The sequence below is a fragment of the Haliotis asinina genome, chromosome 10, assembly GCF_037392515.1.
Source record: "Haliotis asinina isolate JCU_RB_2024 chromosome 10, JCU_Hal_asi_v2, whole genome shotgun sequence".
Lineage (NCBI taxonomy): Eukaryota > Metazoa > Mollusca > Gastropoda > Lepetellida > Haliotidae > Haliotis > Haliotis asinina.
The window spans coordinates 50,882,454-50,904,326 of record NC_090289.1 but is presented as its reverse complement, the minus strand read 5'-3'; the positions used below and the strand labels follow the sequence as shown (position 1 = coordinate 50,904,326).

Here is a 21,873-nt window from a genome sequence, read left to right as displayed (position 1 = left end):
GATATGGTGAAACAGATCGGCGGAGACTAAGAGATAACCCACAGTGCTTGTTCCTTGGTTAGATTATGTGAATTCAGCCGCCTGATCTCCAGCAGGTCTATGGTTCATTACGTGAACGTTAAATGTCTTGTACACATCAAGTAAACGTCTCCTATATGTATTCACTTCATTGTCGCAGTTGTTCCCATGTAAACTGAATATCTAACCCTTACTTATAACAAAGAGATAGATGATCCACACTGTCATTTATGATACAAAAAAAATTATTACCTGCCCGTGCATAAACGCTCCATTTAATAAATACGTACCCTCTTCTCCATAATCACTTTACTATCTGAAGCAGTTTTCTTTCAAAATTTTGCATTCCATTTTCTTCCAGGGGTTCGTATAACGATGATACTTCAGGCTGGGTGTATATACAACCAGGGATAATGTACAACTTTCTATATGGTCTCCCTGATACAACCAAAGAACAACTTGTACATTTGCTGAGATATATTCAGCTGATAGAAAACGCAGTTATCTCTCTACTCAAACACGCTGGTAAACAAATGACTACATATATATCTAATGCAAACAACCAGTCCACATGAAAACCTACCGCGGTTTTATAACGTTTGGTATTACAGGTATGGAGATGATAATTATGCAATAATCATATAATATATTCTCAGCATCTAATGTCATTGGTTTAATTAGACAAAAAATGTCAAAGTTCATCAAGACAGAAACACTATCAGGTAGTTTTGATTTAATTATCTAGCTAACCGGGTATTTTGTATATTCCTTGAACACAGCGTAAATGTTGTAGCAACAGTGTGTCTTTAGGGTGTGACACATACAAATAATCTAGGCCACGGTCGATGTCCTAGTCTTGTGAGTGCGGTGCTACCTGTCCCCCGGGATACTAAACCACGTCTATACCCTGCCTTTCTGGTAACCTCATCATAGACATACACAACACCAAATACTATCAGTTTGTCAAAACTGAGAGGGCTACAGACTTGTCATCACGGAATTTTTGCCTTTAATGGAAACAGCTTAACTGGATCTGATTTTATGCATTCATTCTGCGAAATCTGCCGATAGTTTGTGCATGTACATTATCACACTTCAGAGCTTTACGGGGTTGTGTTCAGTATGGCAGATTTGTCCTTGAAGGAAGCCAGGAAGTGGCCGAGTTCCTCTTGGCGTAAAGCCCATGGGCTCTCTCAATCTCAATACTGTATGCCTCTTATATTTCCATAGGGTTACTCATAAAATCCCTTTCTCAGTCTTCTCATGCTTCATCCTCCTCAGCCGTCAATCCATGAAAAATTAAGCTGTTTCTTCTAGACTGAGCATCAAGGGAATCCCACTTATCTTCAAGTTTGAATACCTTATTTCTGAGTTCTTGATTTTATTTGATCTACTTGTTACGTAACTATATGAATTAAGGTGTGAAGACGGGCTTTTGCTTCTTGTAAAGTTTGTAACGGCGTTTCATGGTGTGACATTTTTGTGTGTATAATTTCCACGCACTTTGTTTAGGAATTCATCATTGATCGTGCGACCTTCGATATCTAGGCTATACACCAGTCAGGGTAATATATAGGCCTCATTAGCCTTGTGTTTTTATGTAGATGGCAAGGAGACGACACAGCCCGTGTTTGTATTTCCCTACAAGTCAAGGTGTGGATTCCACTTGATAATACGGATTTCATGATTAGGCACATTTTACACGTACCATATATATGGATACTTCATCACCGAATTACGTATTATTGCACGTATTTTCGGAGGGTTGGATGAGGATTCAATTACACAGAACAGTGTGCGATAATTAAGCATTAAAGACGTTAATAAAGGAAAACTGTGAGCGTCTTCCTAGCAAGCTGTGCAGAAGCCTGGTGTTTACAACGACCGCTCGTCTAGTCGAAGGCTCGAACCCACTCACTCACTCACTCGTATTACAAGATTTAGCTAACCGGGTATTTTACGTTTCACAGACTGATACACACAGATAAAATCGATCGATCTGTGAAAGTCCAATCCACCATCCGTTCATAGGGTTGAACTATAGAAAGTATGTAAATCACATAGATTAACGAATATCGTCGTACCAACACTATGTGGATTGAGTCCCGAAGACAAAAACATCTGTAGGGAGCGTTTTGATAAAGTGTGCGAGTTGGGTTTTATGCCGATTTTAGCAATATTCCAGCGGTATCACGTCGGGGAACGCCAGAAATGGTTTTGATAAACATGTATTTAGCCGTAACCAGTATCTGAAAGGTAGAGTGCTCCGACAAATGTGTCAGAGTAACAAAGGCTCAGTTCCTATGTACACACATACAATAAGCTGACTGAGGCTGATGTTCCTGCTCAATCTGCAACATCACCACAGCCGCGTCATACTATATTTGCTTGTAGGTATTGATTAATCCCAGCGTTTTGACTCTACGTTGTATCATAACTTTGGCGTGTTTTAATATATACATATGGAAATTAATTAAGCAACACCAAATTCAAAGACACATAAAAACTTAACAAAGTTTAACGAAGTAATTTTGATGATTGATTATTCAATTTTGATGTATTGACATACAGCATGAGCTTTTCATGGGTTGATATGACGCGCGTGAAGCTTGCACAGCGCACGTGCATTGCTTTAACCTCAACTTTCGAAAAATGCACTTTTTCCCTGGGGTGTTTACAAGCGCAGGTTGTCGATTGCATTCGGTTTTTCATTCATTTCAATGTCATGGCACGTAGGAAATTATCAGAGGCCACTCGTTGGCAAATAATCGGCATGAGGAATGCTGGTATGTCTCTAAGACAAATCGGGACTCAAATCGGACGACATCATTCCATAATTTCAAAACTTTTGAAAAAATACCGGGCCACTAATGAAGTTAAAGACCTGCCTAGACCAGGAAGACCCAGGAAGACCACAGTCCGGGAGGACAGAGCTTTACTGAGACTTGTACGGCGCAGGTCCTTCGACTCGAGCTCTCGGTTGAGACAGGAGTGGCTTCCAGGGAGACCCATCTCGAACAGGACTGTTCGGAATCGTCTGAAAGCTGCAGGATACCGGGCAAGGAGGCCAATCAAGCGACCCAGACTGTCTCCAGCCCATAAGGCAGCCCGACTGGCCTGGTGTAATGACCGTTTGCACTGGAACATTGCCTCTTGGAGGAAGGTCCATTTCTCAGATGAGAGCCGGTTCTTGCTGCACATGGTGGACGGTCGTACTCGGGTCTGGAGGCAGAGGAACACAGCAATGGCTCCACGGAACATCCAGGAGACTGTGGCCTTTGGGGGAGGTTCCGTTATGGTATGGGGGTGCATTTCCATGAACTGCAAGTTGGATATCATTACCATCCGTGGCAACCTTAACGGTGTTCGTTACCAACAGGAGGTTCTTGACAGGGCTGTGGTACCTCATTTTGAGAACCATCCTCTGGCAACGAGACCCATATTTATGGACGACAATGCTAGACCTCACAGGGCGCATGCTGTAAATGATTTTTTGCGGCAAAATGCAATTGACAGAATTCCATGGCCTGCCATGAGCCCTGACCTCAACCCCATTGAACATTTGTGGGACTTTATTGGCCGTCGTGTGAGGCAGAGAGACCCACCAGTCCATAATCTCAACGAATTGACGGCTGCCCTGCATGAGGAGTGGAACAGGATCCCCCAGAATCAGATCCGGAGACTCATCCAAGGAATGAGGAGGCGTCTGGAATCGGTGGTGCGTGCGCAGGGAGGACACACTAGATATTGATGAAAGTCGGTGTGCAGACTCTCAGATGACTGTTCTTTCTTTCCATGTGACATTTGTGTTAATACACCTGACAACAACGTCTGTGGATGAATAGTAAATTGTGTCCATTTTTTCATGAATTTAAGACAGTTTTAAGAATTTGGATTTCGTTGCAATAAAGCAAAGTCTTGATACTTTTTCCCTTTAAGTTGTTTGTCAGAGATCGTCTGTTGAATAAAAAAGTGTCAAACTATATCAACCCGGCATATTTTGATTGTCAGAACACTTCAAAGTTGCTCCAATAGAAAAAATTGGGGTGTTGCTTGATTAATTTCCAGGTGTATATATTGTTGACCCATTCTTTGTCGACCCAAGTAAGAGAACTGATCTAAACTGTCCTTTGACTCTAAATGGATAAAAACAGCTTAACAAAAATCTGTACTGAAACGTAGCTCTCACAAACTGGACGAAGATTAGTCATACATTTGTCAGTACAGTGTATTTTACTTAAAAAAACTTCTCAAATGCCACTCAAGAAAGTTCACTTATTTACTAATTATCTTTACATTTGAATGAAAGCCAGGTGAAGTGGAGTTAAGGTTGCTTCCAACAATTGTGTCTATATGTGTTTACGTTGATTTTGCTTGCAGTTGCGTGTGTATGTGTGTTTGAACGCGCCTCTTTCTGATTGTACGCCTGCCTGTGTATGTGCTCTGAATCCTAGCTGTCCAGTCATTGTTTCAATGTGCAATGGATATCTAGATAAAAAGAAGAAACATCTTTTGGCTCTGAATCAAATCACCGGAAGATGTGATGCTCATTTCACTCAGTAGATTATCTATCTCTATATACACAAGATCATGTAACCAAGGAATCTGTCTTTATGTCTGTCCGTCCCTGTTCACTATTACCTCAGACACAACTGTGAAACTATCTTTGTGGGTCAAAAGGGAGAAAACAATGGTGAATAATCAACATCTTTATTCATGAAATAAATACATGTGTTAAGACAAGCAATACTTTACAAGTCTGCTATATACACTCATAGCATATCACTGTACAGGTAATAAAATAAACAATTGTACTATAAATAACAATAAAAACAACCAATCTGCACAATTCACATTAAAGGTTGCGAGTATAGTAAGGCAAGTTTTTAAGTATGCACATCACAATGAAGGTTGATCATTGCATCACTACTTGACTGTAAAAAGAAGGCAACGTTAACCACATATGAAATCAAAATGTGTTGATCATGTGCCTGTTTCATTACTACAAGCACATATGTGACGTGTTGCATCGACACAGAGTTTGGTGTTTGCCACCAAGACCATAACAATCAAACAATTCTCTCATTAAAACTTCCTGGAAGTGGTATTGCATACATGATATACACCTGTGTCTTTAACTGCTAAAACAAGAAACATTTTCTTGCAACAAAACAATTTTCTTTAGGTAAATTATGCATTCATCTTGCTTTCAAGTTCCAAAATTAAATATCTGTTTTGGGCAAAAACTGAGGCATTCATTGCTTCATCATTGTATAAAAAATAAATCATCCCTTCTCTACACCGGTTTATATGATAATGATACTGTAATGTGTGAAGGTCTAAAATGCTTCTACAACTGTCACAATCAGGCAAAATCTGGAACCTTGCACTGAACCAATACAACACCTCTACTGAACTCCGCTTACACTGAATATGGGAATATAAACTGGTGGCGGTGGTAGGGAGCATTCAAGGGGTTCAACACCCCCTGCACTTTTTGAAACAAGGATCTGCCTGTGCGTCTAGATTCTATATCTTCATAATAATCAAAATATAACACATTCATATGGTCAAGCTGAATCTCTCCTGGAATTAGACGAATGATTTCCTGATACAAATTTCAGCATTTTGGCATAACTAAGGGACATTACTCTGTATAACAGATTCCAATCAACGGGACCAATAGAAAGTTATGTATATGAAAACTGGAGAAACCCAGGGAATGCATGACAGCTGATAATATACAAATAATTCAAAGACCTCAGTGATTATGTATGTTTATAAAGGATTCTGTACCACTAACCTGTCATGGTTGTCCCAAATCTGGTTATGTGCGTACATATCTGCTTACTAGATGCCATGGCAACAGGTTACACCTGGTAAGATAAAACTGAGAAAACCTGTATAAGTAGAACCACGCCTAACTATACACTGAGCAGGATAACCTACTATCACAGTAATAAGACAGAGAGTATCTGTACAGTATTGCATCAGTGCCTCTTTCTGTATTCCCCTTTCTTCCTTCACCTCTCTTCTTCATGCCGATTATTCACACGCCTTTCTCTGAGCAAACAAATTACAAATGAGAAAACTATCCATACGGTCACTAAAATATCCCTCAAGTTCCAAAAATAATTTCCCACTAATTAATGCACCACTGGCATAAACCACCTGAAGACATACTCCCACTTGTCATCAGTGAAATTGTCCAGGATCATGCCCCACAAAGCGATCCTGGAGCTAACAGTGTCAAGAAAACATCATGCTGTGAATGTGTTGTTTTCTCCTGAATAAAGATGTAAATTGGGTTGTGGACCAGTTACAGATTGCACATATCGGCATGCAGTCACTATAGTGTGTTCCTCCACTGACTAGAGACTCAAACCTTAACAAGGAAGAACATCACTAAGAGTACATGAGTACTTGGAGCATCCTAAGATTGTCATATAGTTGAGCCGGACCACATATGACCCCTATGATCTGTCTTTTCTGATGATTATTTTTCATAGGTTTTGTTCGGAATGGATAGACAGCTAAACCACAGAGAATTGATTCAACCTGTTATCTGTAAAACATGCCTGAAATAGTTATAGAGATCATCCAACGATGTACAAAATAAAGAAGCCAATGCAATGGTATTGTTTGTGCTTTTGATGTCAAAGACACTCAGTCATGATTGGGCTGGCAGGTCCAAGAGTTTAATTCCTATCATGCCACTGTATCATTGTCTGACCAGAACACTCAGTCCTCCTCATTCTCAGAGTCGGTGAAAGGCACCATCATGACCTCCAGCTCCACACCAAACTCTTCCTCCCACGGATGCTGGATTCCGTTCACTAATGACTGTACTCCGTTTGTCGTTTCCATGGTGATCTTCCATTTTGTCTCCAGACCAGTGTGTTCATTGAAGAAAGAAAGCTTCATTCGTCTCTTGTCCATCTCAACTATTTCCTGGAATACAAACAATCAGAATGTCAGTCTTATTCCAGTGCTATTGTTAGTCATCCCATATAAATCTATGAACACTTGAACTCACCAGCTCCAAAGCTGTCCATTCTTATTCTGAACAGCAAAAGCAACACAATTTATTTTAAATAAAAAAAAAAGAAATCTCATAAAAATATGTGTTCATGTTTATGTCGTCTATTTAAAAAGTTGCCCAATAGTCAGTTGCATTTCTTGTGCTGTTCAGTATATTACAAGTATCTGGCTCATTGATCTGGTCTACCCTGGAATCTATACAGACTTATAGCTAATACTGATATTACTTAATGATGTGAAGGACCACCGGATTCCTTGCTGCTATAGCCAGTCTGTCAAGTCATGATTCCACACAATGAACCCCATTGCCTGGACCAAACAGCTCTTGTTAGTGAAAAGCTGTAGGTTGATAAAAGCTGATATATGTAAGCAAGGATTTATGAGAGGCAAATTCCTGCATCCTATATGCATAAAAATTAGCAATGGATGTAACAATATTTATCAGTGCATCCAATAAAATGCAGAAAAGGTCCAAATACTTTCTGCAAAAATTTTGATTAAGTAACAATACATTATCACTTAGTCTGCTACTAATTTGTATCATTTGCAATTTAATTGCTGTTACAATGTGCTGATCAGGAAACAAATACAATAACAGTAACTGAATTACAACACTATTACAACATAATATTGATAATTATAATACTTAAGTGTCTGAGACCCCCTTTTTGTTGTCCAGGACCCCTGACAATTAGGAGTTTGAGTCCAAGGGACCCAAAAATATATACTGGACAAAATAGGTTAGGGATGTATATGACTGATATTTTACCATTATGTCAGTGAATAAATACATCATCATTCATAATTTCAAAATTTACAAATATCCCTAACTATTTTTGTCCAGTATAGGACTCAAGGTAAATCCTTGTATATAGTGAAGTACCTAATGATATCTTGCAACACTTGGTATGCAACAGACACTCAATTTAAGCTTTGTTTCAAATATCTTTTGTTTTGGAAGATTCTCTATGCTCTTTTTTTATTTCCATTTTTTATTTGATTTTAGCCAAGCACATGTCTCCAAGAATGCTTTTAAGAATCAAAATGTGTAAAGTTGCAACTGCAGGACTGTTGTGCGATCAAGCTTATACTTTGGATGACATCTCTAAAGCAGCCATACATGTAACTATCATTTTATTTACTTCTCAACTATTAAGTTAACCATTCTTCTGATAACATTTTGCTGTTTTGAAAACAACATGTGCATCAACAATGTGATGATCTATCCAGTTCGGAGTAGATGTACCTACCCATCGTACCTGTACTTCAACCAGCAGTTGCTACTGCCCTTGTACAATGTGGAGGACATACTCTCTTGAAAGTGCCGGGACAATTTGAAGGACAAAGCTCTGAATCTATGGTGAGCTTAAGAAGATTGCCACCAAAACATATACTTTTCACATAGCTTAATGTTCAACAGGATATCAAAGTTGAGTATTTCTAAAGGAAGCATAACATCATTATTATCTGAATCTAAACCATCTGTTGTTACCTACCACCGTGGCAATGTTGTTGATGGGCTGTCTCTCCAGGACTGTGAAGTGTTTGGCCACAGAATCTGGGGCTAGCGGTGCCTGGAGACGAGGCTGTGGCCACTGGTGACTCTCCTTTACCAGGCAGATGGACTGATTGCTCAACACAAAACTCACTGGATAGCGTGGATTTCGACCTTTAAGAATCATTGAGTTTCTTAAGTAAAACACTTCACAAACCAATATAATACATCAAGACTGATACTGGTAATATAGCTCAGTTTAAAGAAGTACAATCTCTCTGCAGTCAATACAACATTAGGCAATAACCATGTTGCACCAGACAAAAACAGGTTGCACCTGCTGATCAACATGACATCATTCATAAAAGGCCTCACCTTTGATATTTGTGATTCATCAAATTTCATTTCAAAAACAATATTTTGGGTCTGGAAAAATCAATTGAAAACAAAAATATACAAAATGTCCACTTGACTCGGGTATAGAAAAACCCTACAGCTAAAAACAGCTCAAGCTAAAGAACTATTCATCTGGTGGGTGTTAACATGACAGCAACTAACGGCGATTCTCCTCACCTCTCACCATATACCCCATGAGGTACAGTTCAAGCGCCTCCTGCTCAGATTTCCGTGACAACACTTCCCTGAGAATGTCCGCCATTGTGGATTTGGCCGGTTTGAACTGGAACTCAGCCTTGATCTTGTTGTGCATACTCAGCACATTCTTCTGCAGCAGCTCTGTAAACAACACCATTCTTATTGGTTCTGTGTAACTAGTACAGGATTTTCATTCAGCTGCATCACAGATTGAAGAATAAATACCAATTCAAACTCATTTCATAACATTTTTTCTAAGATATACATACAAAGTTACTGATATGGATCAAGGATTTGCTTGTGACGGTTTCTTGCTACGAACTATAACATGACTGACATATGACCACAGACAACAGTGCTCAGTTATATAATCTGAAGTGTGTCACTATATGAGGGGTGTCCCAAAAGTGGTTGGCCTCACTGTATTCTCGATGTCCAATGGTAGAAAAGCTTCCATTCTCTTTTGAAGGAATCATTAGTAAAGGCATATTAAGAATTTCACACATGTGGTTAATGAGATATTTGTCATCACAACATATTGGGGTGTAATATTTCTTTAAACACTGCAGAAAGCGAAAAACAATCTGTCATTTGGTACCTCTTGGATGATGGCACATGCATAGATAATATGATATAAAACATGTTCAGTATAGTATGGATGACTTCATGTCATAATCACCATTCAAAGATCTGGACTGCTTGATTGATATTTAGACATGGCTGTTTATAAAGGACACTCCCATTTAAATCTTTCGGAAACATTTTGTCCTGACATTCAAGTTGGCTCTCTTTATGATATATTGGGAGCTGACACTTGTGTGACCATTCAGTATTTCGTTTGAACCCTTGGCATCATCTCTGAGTTAGTGAAACATAAGAATAAGTTATGTCCTTTTGATTAAATCATCTGAAAGTAAGGGTGGGTAGTGTCTCCAAAAAAAGTTCTGTTAGTAAACATCATAAGCGGAGTCACTTTAACATAGGACTGCAGTTTGAAATTGCATTTTCATACACTTAAATATCTACGTTTGACTCTAAAGGATTTCTGCTTATCTCAAACACACAAAATGTATCTTCCATATTTTATTTACTGAAGTTGGTGATGCATTTATTGCCAAATTTGCATTTTGGGGGGATACCAAGATAAAAAGTCAAACAAAACAGGGATCGTAAGGCAGGCACATGACAAAGAATATTTGCTTGAGCCTGACAGGTAATATGTCGAAAAACAAAACATTAAAACATAATTTTTTTAGTCTTTGAAGGGCATTTAGAAGTTCACCTGATGAAGGAGTAAGCATTAACTCCGAAACGTTGTGTTCTCATATAAAGAAGTTGATATCCATAAAATCTTCATTCTTATGCATTTCACTTCTAAATGCCCTTCAAAGACTATAAAAATTATGTTTCAGGTGATGAAGGAGTAAGCATTAACTCCGAAACGTTGTGTTCTCATATAAAGAAGTTGATATCCATAAAATCTTCATTCTTATAATTTTTATAATTGTCCAGGTGAGGTTGACCACTTTTGGGACACCCGTCGTACATAATGTCATCTCTTGTTGTGCCAGAATAACCACATTATAGGTCTTTATATTGTTGGGACAAGTTTTACTTTTTGTTAGTAAAACCTCTTCCCCAGGTTTACTTTCTGCAATCATCTATTCCTGACTCTATATATGAACATCAACATTCAAATGATATAATAGTGTTTGAAATCAGTTGCAAAATATCATTCAAGATTAAGTTCAAAGTGCAAATATTTTCCATAGCAAGATTGGAACTGCAACTCTCAGATTTGTAGGCAGACACTGTTCCACACAACTACTGGGCCAATAGAGGAAGTGTGGATGAATTACCAATTTATAGATACTGTAATTAAATTTATTTTACATGTGCTTCAGTTATTGTTATGTAGCTTCATTAAATGTAATTATCCATCACTGATACTATTTATGTTAGAGAAAACACTTCTCTGAGGTTTTGGTAGACAATCCCTCCCCCTCAGGTTTTACATTGTTTACCAAAACCTTGGAGGCGTGTTTTCTCCTACACGTAAATACCCATGTGATAAGAACTTAAGTACACCAGGTATGGATACCGACAGTACTAACCTGACAGGAAGGTGACAAAGCTATTACACTGGTCAGCATCCCTCATGATGAATGTATAGCAGGAACATTCAGTGTCAAACTCCAGACGAAAACTCTGACATCCCAGACCCATGTCCACGTACTGGAGCTCCGTCACTGGCTGGATGTCCACTGTGGTCAACCAGTCAGATACAGTCTCACTGCAAAAAACAGATGCGATAAATCAACAATACCCCATCTTCCACCTCTGGCAATAGTTCAAATTCTTAATTTCAACCAAAATCTCTGGCAATCCCAGATGCTCTCTCATTTAGTCACACATCACTCTCTTGATCATACACAAAAAGGACTGGTAGGCATGTGTGCCGAATACACATTATGTCGAAAAATATGTAAAACCTCCAAAGAATAATCATCCATCTGATGCAGTCTCACTACAAAAAGCAGCCGCTGATATTAAAAAAAGTGGCAAAACTAATTTGTTTCTGTACTTCCTGAAGAAATATAATTAAAATCCAGCGTTCCAGAGTATGCTGGAAGAACACAAAGTGCATGCAAATGTATCACAAACCTGGATGTATCATCTGCCACTTTAAACACATAAAACTTGGTTGCAGTCATCACCAGAATGGCTCTGAACTCCTCCTCCACCAGATACTGACAGGCGTCACACTGAAAGTATACATGGACATGGGATACTGGCAGTGCTTACACACAAGAGGTGAGGCGGGGCGGGGCGAGGCGAGGCGAGGCGAGGCGAGGCGAGGCGAGGCGAGGTGAAACAGGGCTTATCATCATATTTAAGAACACACTCAAACCCTGTTGTGTTGAACTCATAGAGACCAGGGAAACGTTTAACTTATCCGAGTGTTCGACATGTCTGTCAACATAGAAATGACCAAGTACCAACACAACCAAAATGTTCACAAAAATGTTGTCATACAGTAGTCCATACATACAAACAATACAGAAACGCAATAAATGTTTACTGCAGCACAGATACCTAAGTTTGAATATGCACAAATTCATAAGGTAATCACATGATCACTGAAAGTAACAGCTTATAATCAAATCTGGACCAGACAATCTGGTGATCAACAGTATGAGCACTGATCTATGGAATTATGATACGATGCCTATTTTGGAAGATTGACCAATACTGTGTCTGTTGCCTCAGCAACTGCTTCATTATTCTGATGTCTTTGAATTTGTACTGCTACTCTATTTAGTATTGTAAATACTGTAAATCCTTTGTAGTGGTTTGTATTCACTTGTAAACTCAACATTTCGTAAACACAACTGTTAATGATATCAGACTGTTGTTTGTGTGAACACAGAGTTCTCTTACAGACATATATATTTCCAGTTAACTAAACAAGTAACAACTGTCACATAAAAATACAAGAGGAAGACAAAGTGAAGATAAAGTCATCAATATCTCCGCAAATACTCTTCATGAGTGTGTCATTTGGCTATGACTATGTCAAATATTTGACATGTACATAGCGATGAGTTAGTGAGTTTAGTTTAATGTCACATTCAGCAATATCCCAGTTGTCTGTAAATAATAGGACCCGATAATCTAGTGATCAGCAGCATGAGCATCAATCTACACAACTCGGATACAGTGATATGTGTCAACCTAGTCAGTGACTATTGCAAAGTGGAAGTAGAGTATTGAAACGTTTGTATATTATGTTCCTGATATGAGCCAAAACATGAGAAAAACCTGTCCTCTACAGCATCTGTATCATGTGTATGGCATGAGCAGTTAAAAAATCTAAACCTGCACATCTTACTTGTCCAAGAGTACTGCACACACAACAAAAGCGTTACCTTCAATATACACTCGAATTCCTCATTATCATCAAACATGTTCATCATGAGATGCAGCTTGAGATGGTGATCGACGTGGGTAAAGGGATGTTCATACATTGCATGGGACCTCTCCCTTGTCTGAACCATCTCCTCTACCTCCTCCACCAGCTCAACGTCTGCACCCTCTGTCACAATCACATTGATGTCAGATGCACTGTCGCTCTTATCATGGAAGCTAGTCCGTTTGTCTTTCCCAATACTGGATGCAATGCCACTGTCATAGATACTAGGTGTATCAGTTCCATCACTCCCTGTTACAATCTCACTCACTCTAGAAGGACTACTTTCACTTTTGGAGTCTTCCTTGGTGCCATCGAGTCCTGAGTTCTGATAAACACTTGACACCATGCTGCTACAAATACTGTTGGACAAAGGTGATCCCATTGGTGTGATATCCTTATCAAAGCCAACATCTGTCTGTTCAGCAGGAATGTGTAACTGTTTAGGTTCTGAGGCACTTCTGACAATCACCTCCTCCTTGAAAACATTCCCCTTTAATTCCTCTTTGAAAACATTTCCCTTCGCTTCTTCCTTCTCGCTCACCTCTTCCACCAACACTTCCTTTATGCTCCTCTTATCCTCCACTGGTGTGACTGCTGACAAAGTCTCACAACTTGACTCGGATATAACTGCTATACTGCCCTCGCTGGGGTTAGTCAATATTGTAATGTCACTGTCCTGAGATGCGATACGGGGATAAGACACTTTGTTCATTAAGCCATGGTCCATATCTGACCATGACTGCCGTCTGAATGCTTTGTTCTCTATGGGTGTGGTCACTGATTCTACGTGAGATTCTAAACTACTGGATTTTGTCCTGGGTGTTTCAATGTTTTCAACAAACGCATTGCTTCTTGGTCTGGCAGCAGTGTCCAGTTGCTGGTTATCTGAGTATAGATTTCGCCGCACATTTTGGACTTGCTCTCCACCATTCGTTGATGTCTGTGGTTTCCGAGGGGTAGATTTTGCCAAAGGACTGGGTACAAATCCTTGAGAGCTGAAAAAAGGTTACAGTCTTAAAAAAAGTACCAAAATGCACATTGTAGCTAATAAAAATTAACTTATCATTAATTACTTACTTCAGAAATACCGTACAAAGTTTGAAGCAACTTTGAGAACTTATACCCATGAATTTCCCTTCAGTGAAATTATCACAGGAAGGTTGATTTTATCAATTCAAACATTTACGTAGCATTGCTCATTTCATTTCATGGGTTAACAGTTTAACAAGTGAAATAACTAAGGAATATCATTTAGAATTGCAGATAATTTCAGTAGATACATAAAACGTCTTTGCAGACTAATTTGTGAATTAAAGAACTCTTCAAAGCAAAGTTTTCATCTTGAACCTATGTAGTTTGAATGAAATATGTCCAGCAAGTCATGGATAAAATATTCTGTCAAGTACTCACTCTGAGCGCTGCCCTCGGCCTGGACTGAGGTAACTGCCACTGGAATTGGAGTAGGACCCGACAGGAGTGGACAGTGCCGAGGATGGCTGTGAGTCCACTGTCTTCTCCACTTGGATCACGTGGTCACTCCCACACTTTGGGCACTGGTACATCACACTCACTGGAGGACAGAATCATTGAACTAGTGAGTGAGTGAGTTTAGTTTTATGCCATACTCAGCAATATTCCAGCTATATAGCTGCGGTCTGTAAATAATCGAATCTAGACCAGACAATCCAGTGATCAACAACATGAGCATCACCTGCACAATTGGGAACCGATGATATGAGTCAACCAGTCAGCAAGTCTGTCCACCAACTTCAGTTACATGCCTCTTACGACAAGCATAGTCACCTTTTATGGCAAGCATTCTACCCCGGACCTTCACAGGTTTCATTGGAACTAATATTAATCCAGTGTCACATGCAAATCAGGAAACATGAGGCAATGTTGATAAACTGATCTTCACATAACACTGATTACTATATGACTGAGTATATTCCTCTGTAGTATGTTTACATGGCTGCAAAATTTCAGTCAAATCAGCGAAACAACACTGTTTTCGACAGTACCCTTTTCAAGTTGTTTGAGCGCATTTTAGAAGTTTTGAAGTACAAAAATAGACAAACAATATGGGTAACAACTTCTCTTATTTCCAGTTTTCATGCAGTAACATAAGTTGTTATCCATAATGTCTGTCAATCCTAGTACCCTCATTGAGAGAATAAGTGCAATTATGTCACAGGCATACTGAACAAGGAGGCATTAAAACCAACTCACAAGGTCACTGAGAATTGTTTTTTCTTACCCTGACTCAGGAAAGCAAGGTTTTTGCTGGATCCCACTCTTGGCAAAGACTTTTGGTTGGACAGCGGTTTCCCTTCTTCACTACTGAAGTTGTGCGAACATTTCAGGCACTGAAACCACAAGTAACTGGTTCAAGATGAAGTTAAGGGGCCAGGATGTTGACAGTTCTCAATGATTTACATAATATGTACAGCACATGGAAAGGCTTGTATTGGCCCATCTGTTCTTTTTTCAGAATAAATGTATCTATTTACCAAAAACAGGAAAGTTTGATCTCATGAAATGGTTGATTCTGTGGTCCTAGAAGGTTGGTCTCATGAAATGGTTGACTTTGTGACCCTGTACCATATGTTTCATATGTTCCATAATGTAGACAATATCATACACTTATGCATAACAATATCCATTTCATTTAAGATCTCCTAGCATTTCTTGACAGATTATTGTCAGAAAATATGCAGTTGATTTATTCAACATTTAATTTCCATTTGATACTTACCTGATAGACAAACTTTGGAAGTGATTTCAGTTCCCTCGCATACAAGAATGGTTGAAGTAAATCACACATTTTCTGAAAACAATAAGGCCAAAAATTAGGTTAAATCCCCAATATGCTGTGAAAAATATTCCAAAGAAACCAGTAAGAACAAAGCTCTGATTATAATAGGACTGAAGCAGTAGTTTACCCCAATATTTTTATTATGATCACATTCAGTTGGACAACAATTTTGTAAAAATTGTAATCTTGCTAAACAAAGCTTTATCGGATTGCATTATGAAAATGATAATTACACCAAACAATCTGCCCTAAATATTTCATGAAAAAATCATACAAACAACAAGAATGACATTTACCAATGCTTGTGATGCCATCAGACCAAGGATAGAAAAATCAGTGAAAAACAAATGGCACATCCTTTTGTTACTAAGGGAGACAATTCAACACTGCACTGTAAAGAACCTCTGGCCCATTGTCTCTTCTCAACAATCATGATAACTTCTATCATACATAAAGTGTAAGTTCATTATGATATAACAGTATAGTTAAAATCTAAATATTTGAGATATTTAAATACTTACCTTACCATAGGTCTATAGCATATTAATAATAACCTCAAGCTTCGCTTAATAGGAGATCTGATGGAGTTGAATTGCATTCAATCTTGAATGGCTACCTCGCAATCACGACTGCCAGGATACGGAAGTATCTGGATCTCCTCACTGCGCATGCGCGCAAACTCCACGAAAACTTCACTTTTACTTCCTGGTCCGAAGAATCTGAAGTGGGAAGGAGCATCCAGCATTGGGAGGGAGTTACCGCCCTATGGTAAGGTAAGTATTTAAATATCTAACATATTTAGATTTTAACAAATTTTTTACTTACCTCACCATAGGTCTATAGCATATGGATACAACAGCATGGACGGTGGTGACGGATTCCCGAGGACCGCCAGCGTGTAAACAAACTGACACATGCCTTGGAGAAGACAGACCACTATTGATACTCTTGTGTGATGATCTGCTGCAACATCATCTCAAATAGGGAACTGGAACAGAATCAGTGTAGCAGGTCATGTACTAACCACCGAAGGGGTACGGTATCTTATCTCATGTAAGAACAAGACCCCTATAGACCAAGGTAAGTAGCATCATACCTTAAAGGGCGACCGGACGAGTAAGTTACTGAACAACTACTAAAGGTCCGAAAGACTGCTGTCCCTCCATGTCTGCTACCACCATGTCACGTAAGTAGTGACTAGCGAGACCGTCGCTGATTTCCAGAAACAGCCCACCATAATATCTAGAACAGAACAACTTCTGTGCAAGGCCATAGTTGACGCTAATGCCCGGATCTCATGTGGGTTATTAGCCATCGGGTAAGGAAGACTCTGAGCATCATATGCTGCTAAGATGGTCTGCCTCAGCCATAACACTATGGTGTTTGTTTGACTTCACCTTTTGCCGATGTCTTCCTAGTTCCTCGACACGGTGCCGACTTCTTAATGTACAACTCCAAAGCCCGAAATGGACACGATAACTGTTCTTCTCTATCCTCTGGCCCGACTATGGACGAAAGAGGCGGGATAGTAAACAGCCTGTCTGGTTGACCTGGCAGCTGATTCTTAGCCAAGAAGTCCCACAGGAGTCCCAGGTGTGCCACACCTTGTCCAGTCTGCTCAAAACGGACCCTGGTCACGTCTAATGCGTGAATCTCACTTACTCCTGGTTAGCAGGTCAAATGACGTCGTTTCCAAAGGTTAAAACGGGCGACCTCTCAAATGTTGAAGTACAATATTTAAATCCCAGGCTGGTGGCCGGAACTTCACCTTCTAGTCCTCCAGTTTGAATGCCTTCAGCATCGCAACTAATTCTGGAATCTTAGAGACCTTCTTATCACCTTTCACGGCGATAAGATACTTTCACTGTGTTCAAAGCTGACAAGTAGGTGCCGATCGTGCTCCCTCTGAGTTTCTTCGAGCAGCGCAGGTATCAGAAGAACTCAGCCAAGAACTGGGGCGATGCTGTGAGGGTCCTGAGACTTCTGGGCGCAGAGTTTCTCAAAGGTAGTCCACTTATCGAGTAAGTGACGAATAACCATTGGCCTTTAAAGTCCCTTGCAGATGGACCAAGTGCACAGATGAAACCATGCTGGGTCCGGGCGTAACATCCGACGGTGGGGATGACACAACAACTGGTCCCACTCTGGAAGCCGGAACAGACTTCTTCCTGTGAAACAGCATAGCTCTGGGAACCACGTCCTTGCTAGCAACCAGGGTGCGACCAAAAGCAGTCGAATCCTCGCTGTTAGTTTGAGCTTCGCCACCACCACTGGTACCAACACTGGTGGTGGGAACGTGTACGCGTCTAGTCCCTCCCATGACAACAACAGAGCGCCAGTCGCCCAAGCTGCTGGGTCTGGTACTGGTGACACGTAAACCGGGAGTTGAGTGTTGAACCTTGTGGCGAGGAGATCTATCAACGGATGTCCGTGCTCTTGGCATATGAGTTGAAATATCTCCGGGTGGAGCATCCACTCAGTTGGAGACGGCTTTCCCGGTCAAGAGAGCACATCGGCTAACACATTCCTGCAACCCGGAATGTGTCGAGCTCTTGCCTCGATGTTGTCTGCATCTAACATACTGGCCAGGAGAAACATCTGATCTAGTAGGGACTTGGATCTGGTTGTTCCCTGTCTCCGGATCAGCCACACCACTGTTGCAGTGTCCGACACGATAAGTACATTAGAGTGCCACAGTAGTGACGCACAATGACCTACCGCCCGAATCACTGGTTGTTGATATGCCAGCTTGCCTTTACGTCGGACCAAAGCCCCGAGGTGGTCTGATCGCCAAAGTGCGCTCCCCAAACCTTGAGCGACGCGTCGATGAACAGCTCATGGTCCTGCACAAACTCGCTCAAACAAACTCCTTCGCAGATATTCGACCGGATCGTCCACCAACGCAGGTACTTGTGCAGGTGCACTGGAAGTAGCAGGCATGTCTTGATGTCGTCTTCTTGTATATATGGGAGAATGTACCGTTGCAATGGCCATAGCATCAGATGTCCTCTGCGAGTTAGATCTTGTGCCGACAATTTGAGACGTAGCTGTTCCAGGGACACCATCTTGAAGTGTGGCGGCTCAGATATCGCACGTTGAAAGCCGCCATATTGTGTATCATCCGGGAGCTTGTTGGAGTCTTTCTTAGGGATGAGGAAGACCGGCGAATAGAGTCCTGGTGAGAGGCGTGGATCCGGTACTTCCTTGATGGCGTGCTTTTCCAACATCACTCTTAACAGCCTCGTCCAGCCCCGTACCTGAATCTGCGAAGTCTAAGCCGTGAATCTTGTACTCCTGCTTCTTGACATTTCGTGCCTTTTTCGTCGCATTCAGAGATAATTTGGCGAAATCCTCATTCAAAGAGGAGATGGTTTCTGCAACCATCGGGTCAGGTGGAATCATCAGTTCCGGCTCAGTCCTAATAGCCTTATCACTATCCACACCCGACATAGGAGAAGGGCAATCTGGCAGCCTATCCGCAATCCAGTCATATATGGCTGATAAAGGTAGGTAGGATCCCTCCTCATCCCCTAGCTGCGTAGGATCCTCCTCGTAATCAGGGGAAAAGCACTGCTCCTCATCTGCCATCCATGACACAGTAGATTTACGCTCCGGTGTCTGTCTTCTGTAAGACGACTGTCTAGGACGTGGTGACCTTGAGCGTCTATCCAGCTCTACCCTGATGCTCAGGCGATCTAGACGGTGTGTGCTGGCGTCGACAGGCACTAGAATAACCGCTGCGAGGGCTCCTAGACCGTGACCTACTACCGCCTGTAAAATCCAGTCTCCTCCTGTCACAAGGCAAAAAAGTAAAAACGTCCGATCCCGACATCTGCTCAATGTAGTTATGGCTTGGGATGTGCTGACAGGCGCTGGCGCCGGTGCGCGACTGTAATCCTTACTCTGTGACAAGCTGAGTTGATCCAGTCGGTGGCGCCGCAGTCGATGTGCCTGGCGTCAACCCTGAGGTTGGTAACAGTAGCGCCCTCATAATCCTCTGCACCTCTGGATGATTAAGGGCGTCTGACCTCCTCACATCCACCCAGCCTCCCGCCTGGGTGGAAGGCGTCAGTGTCGGAACTGCATTTGACATCGGCGCCTGCATTGGCTCTGGCCTTTGAAGTACTTCCCATTTGAATAGTAGTCTCCAACATGGATAAGGGCATCTGTGAAGGTTGACTCTCAGGAGTGCAGTGGAGAGACAACTAGACCCTGACGACGACGACGGAGACCTCCACATCTTTCTTAGCTGTTGAGTCTTCCTCTTCCTGACAACAGCTAAATAGGTCTTGAAGTCTTGAATTGACAGGTCTGCGCACGCTGAACATCTCTGGAGCAGGGGCAGGAATCAGTCGCGCAATCTGGACAAAAGGGGTAAGGATCCTCACAAATATGTTGTGTCATACACAACAGCTGTAACAAATTGAAATAACACACCGATAAAAAAAGAGGGTGAAAAACAAGCCCCCCTATCATAAAATGGACTGTGCCACACATTGTGCTACACACGTTTACAATAGACAAGTGAAATTGCTATCACTACAAGCAAACACCGTAAAAAAAAACTTTGCCTAACAAAGCATAAAATGAACCTACCCTGACCCTGGTGGGCACAAATGGTTAAAGATAAGTGCCCCCAACCAACAAATACCCCTCCGTGACAACTATGGAGGCAAATGGTTAAAGATGAGACTTTATTCGATCCAAAAAAATTTTCAGCAATCCAAAGCCACTTGACTCAGACGAATGCTTGAAGTAAAAGTGAAGTTTTCGTGGAGTCTGCGCGTATGCGAAGTGGGGAGATCCAGATACTTCCATATCCTGACAGTCATGACTGCGAGGTAGCCATTCAAGATTGAATGCAATTCAACTCCGTCAGATCTCCTATTAAGCGAAGCTTGAGGTAATATGCTATAGACCTATGGTAAGGTAAGTAAAAAATTTCACCTGTGCATTTTCTTCATTTTCCATGACATAAACCCTCTCCCGTCTGTCTTTCCTCACATAATCAAACGTCAGTTGCAGATGAGGCATCAATATGTTTCCCATCACATCCTCATGGTCTACACAGTCTTCTGACTGATCCAGCGACAACAGTGATTTTAAGTCAAGCCTTTCTGTTACTACACCATTTAAATTTTTTTCCAGGATATATCGTTGGTTCAAAGTCACTAGCATCTGCTCAAAGTTCCTCTGCTTCAGAAACACAATAAACGGTTCACTTTCCTCCCCTGAAAAGTGTGCAAGAAATCATTGTTACCATGAGGGTCTTATTTGCTGATCTAGCAAAAACAGATAGAGTACGAGTGAGAGAGTTTAGTGTTAAAGCTTTTAGCAATATTCCATCAATATCACTAAGTTTTGTGTTCACTCTTTTACTTTTAGCAGTATTCCATCAATATCAGGACAAGGGACATCAGAAACAGGCTTTACAAACTGTACCCATTTGGGGAATAGAACCCGGGCGTTTGGTGTGATGAGTGAAAGCATAAACCACTTGGCTACCGGACTGCCACCATGTTACTCATCCTACATACCTCCAGGGTATATGTTCCGATAAATCTCCACTATACCCAGGATGCATCTACGAGCTGGCCCGATAATTGTATTACCGCCCTTGCCCGGCTTTTAGTCCAATCAGGTGTGTACACTGGGAAGTTGAGCGTACCAATCACAACTCACTTCAGCTTTTTAAATATCTACCTGATTAAACTTGGCAACACCATGCAGAGGTACTCTGAATGAGGATGGATTTCTTCCATACATTTTTTTTTAAGTTTCAGACATGTCAATTTACACGTACGATTTTTCCAAAATCTGCATTGCACTGCCAACAATCCTTGCAGCTGTGACTGCAATCTCAGCTAATGTGAGATTGTGGAGCCATCAAAGGGAGGTAATAAGATTATCATGCCAAGCCGAATGTATACCCTGGAG

The 21,873-nt window shown here is 41.0% G+C and overlaps 1 protein-coding gene across 2 annotated transcripts in view; it reads right to left on the bottom strand.

Moving 5' to 3' along the window:
• Positions 1 to 4,714: 4,714 nt before the first annotated feature.
• LOC137298099 (serine/threonine-protein kinase 11-interacting protein-like) overlaps positions 4,715 to 21,873 on the bottom strand; it is a 28,941-nt gene continuing 11,782 nt past the window's right edge. For both annotated transcript variants that reach the window (XM_067830177.1, XM_067830176.1), the window contains exons 13-22: positions 20,884 to 21,167; positions 15,877 to 15,948; positions 15,379 to 15,487; positions 14,532 to 14,691; positions 13,078 to 14,116; positions 11,813 to 11,913; positions 11,263 to 11,441; positions 9,128 to 9,289; positions 8,556 to 8,728; positions 4,715 to 6,969 (exon numbers count right to left, since the gene is read on the bottom strand). In XM_067830177.1, the coding sequence (XP_067686278.1) occupies positions 6,760 to 6,969; positions 8,556 to 8,728; positions 9,128 to 9,289; positions 11,263 to 11,441; positions 11,813 to 11,913; positions 13,078 to 14,116; positions 14,532 to 14,691; positions 15,379 to 15,487; positions 15,877 to 15,948; positions 20,884 to 21,167 (2,489 nt within the window). In that variant the 3' untranslated portion in view covers positions 4,715 to 6,759. The remainder of the gene's footprint in view (positions 6,970 to 8,555; positions 8,729 to 9,127; positions 9,290 to 11,262; positions 11,442 to 11,812; positions 11,914 to 13,077; positions 14,117 to 14,531; positions 14,692 to 15,378; positions 15,488 to 15,876; positions 15,949 to 20,883; positions 21,168 to 21,873) is intronic.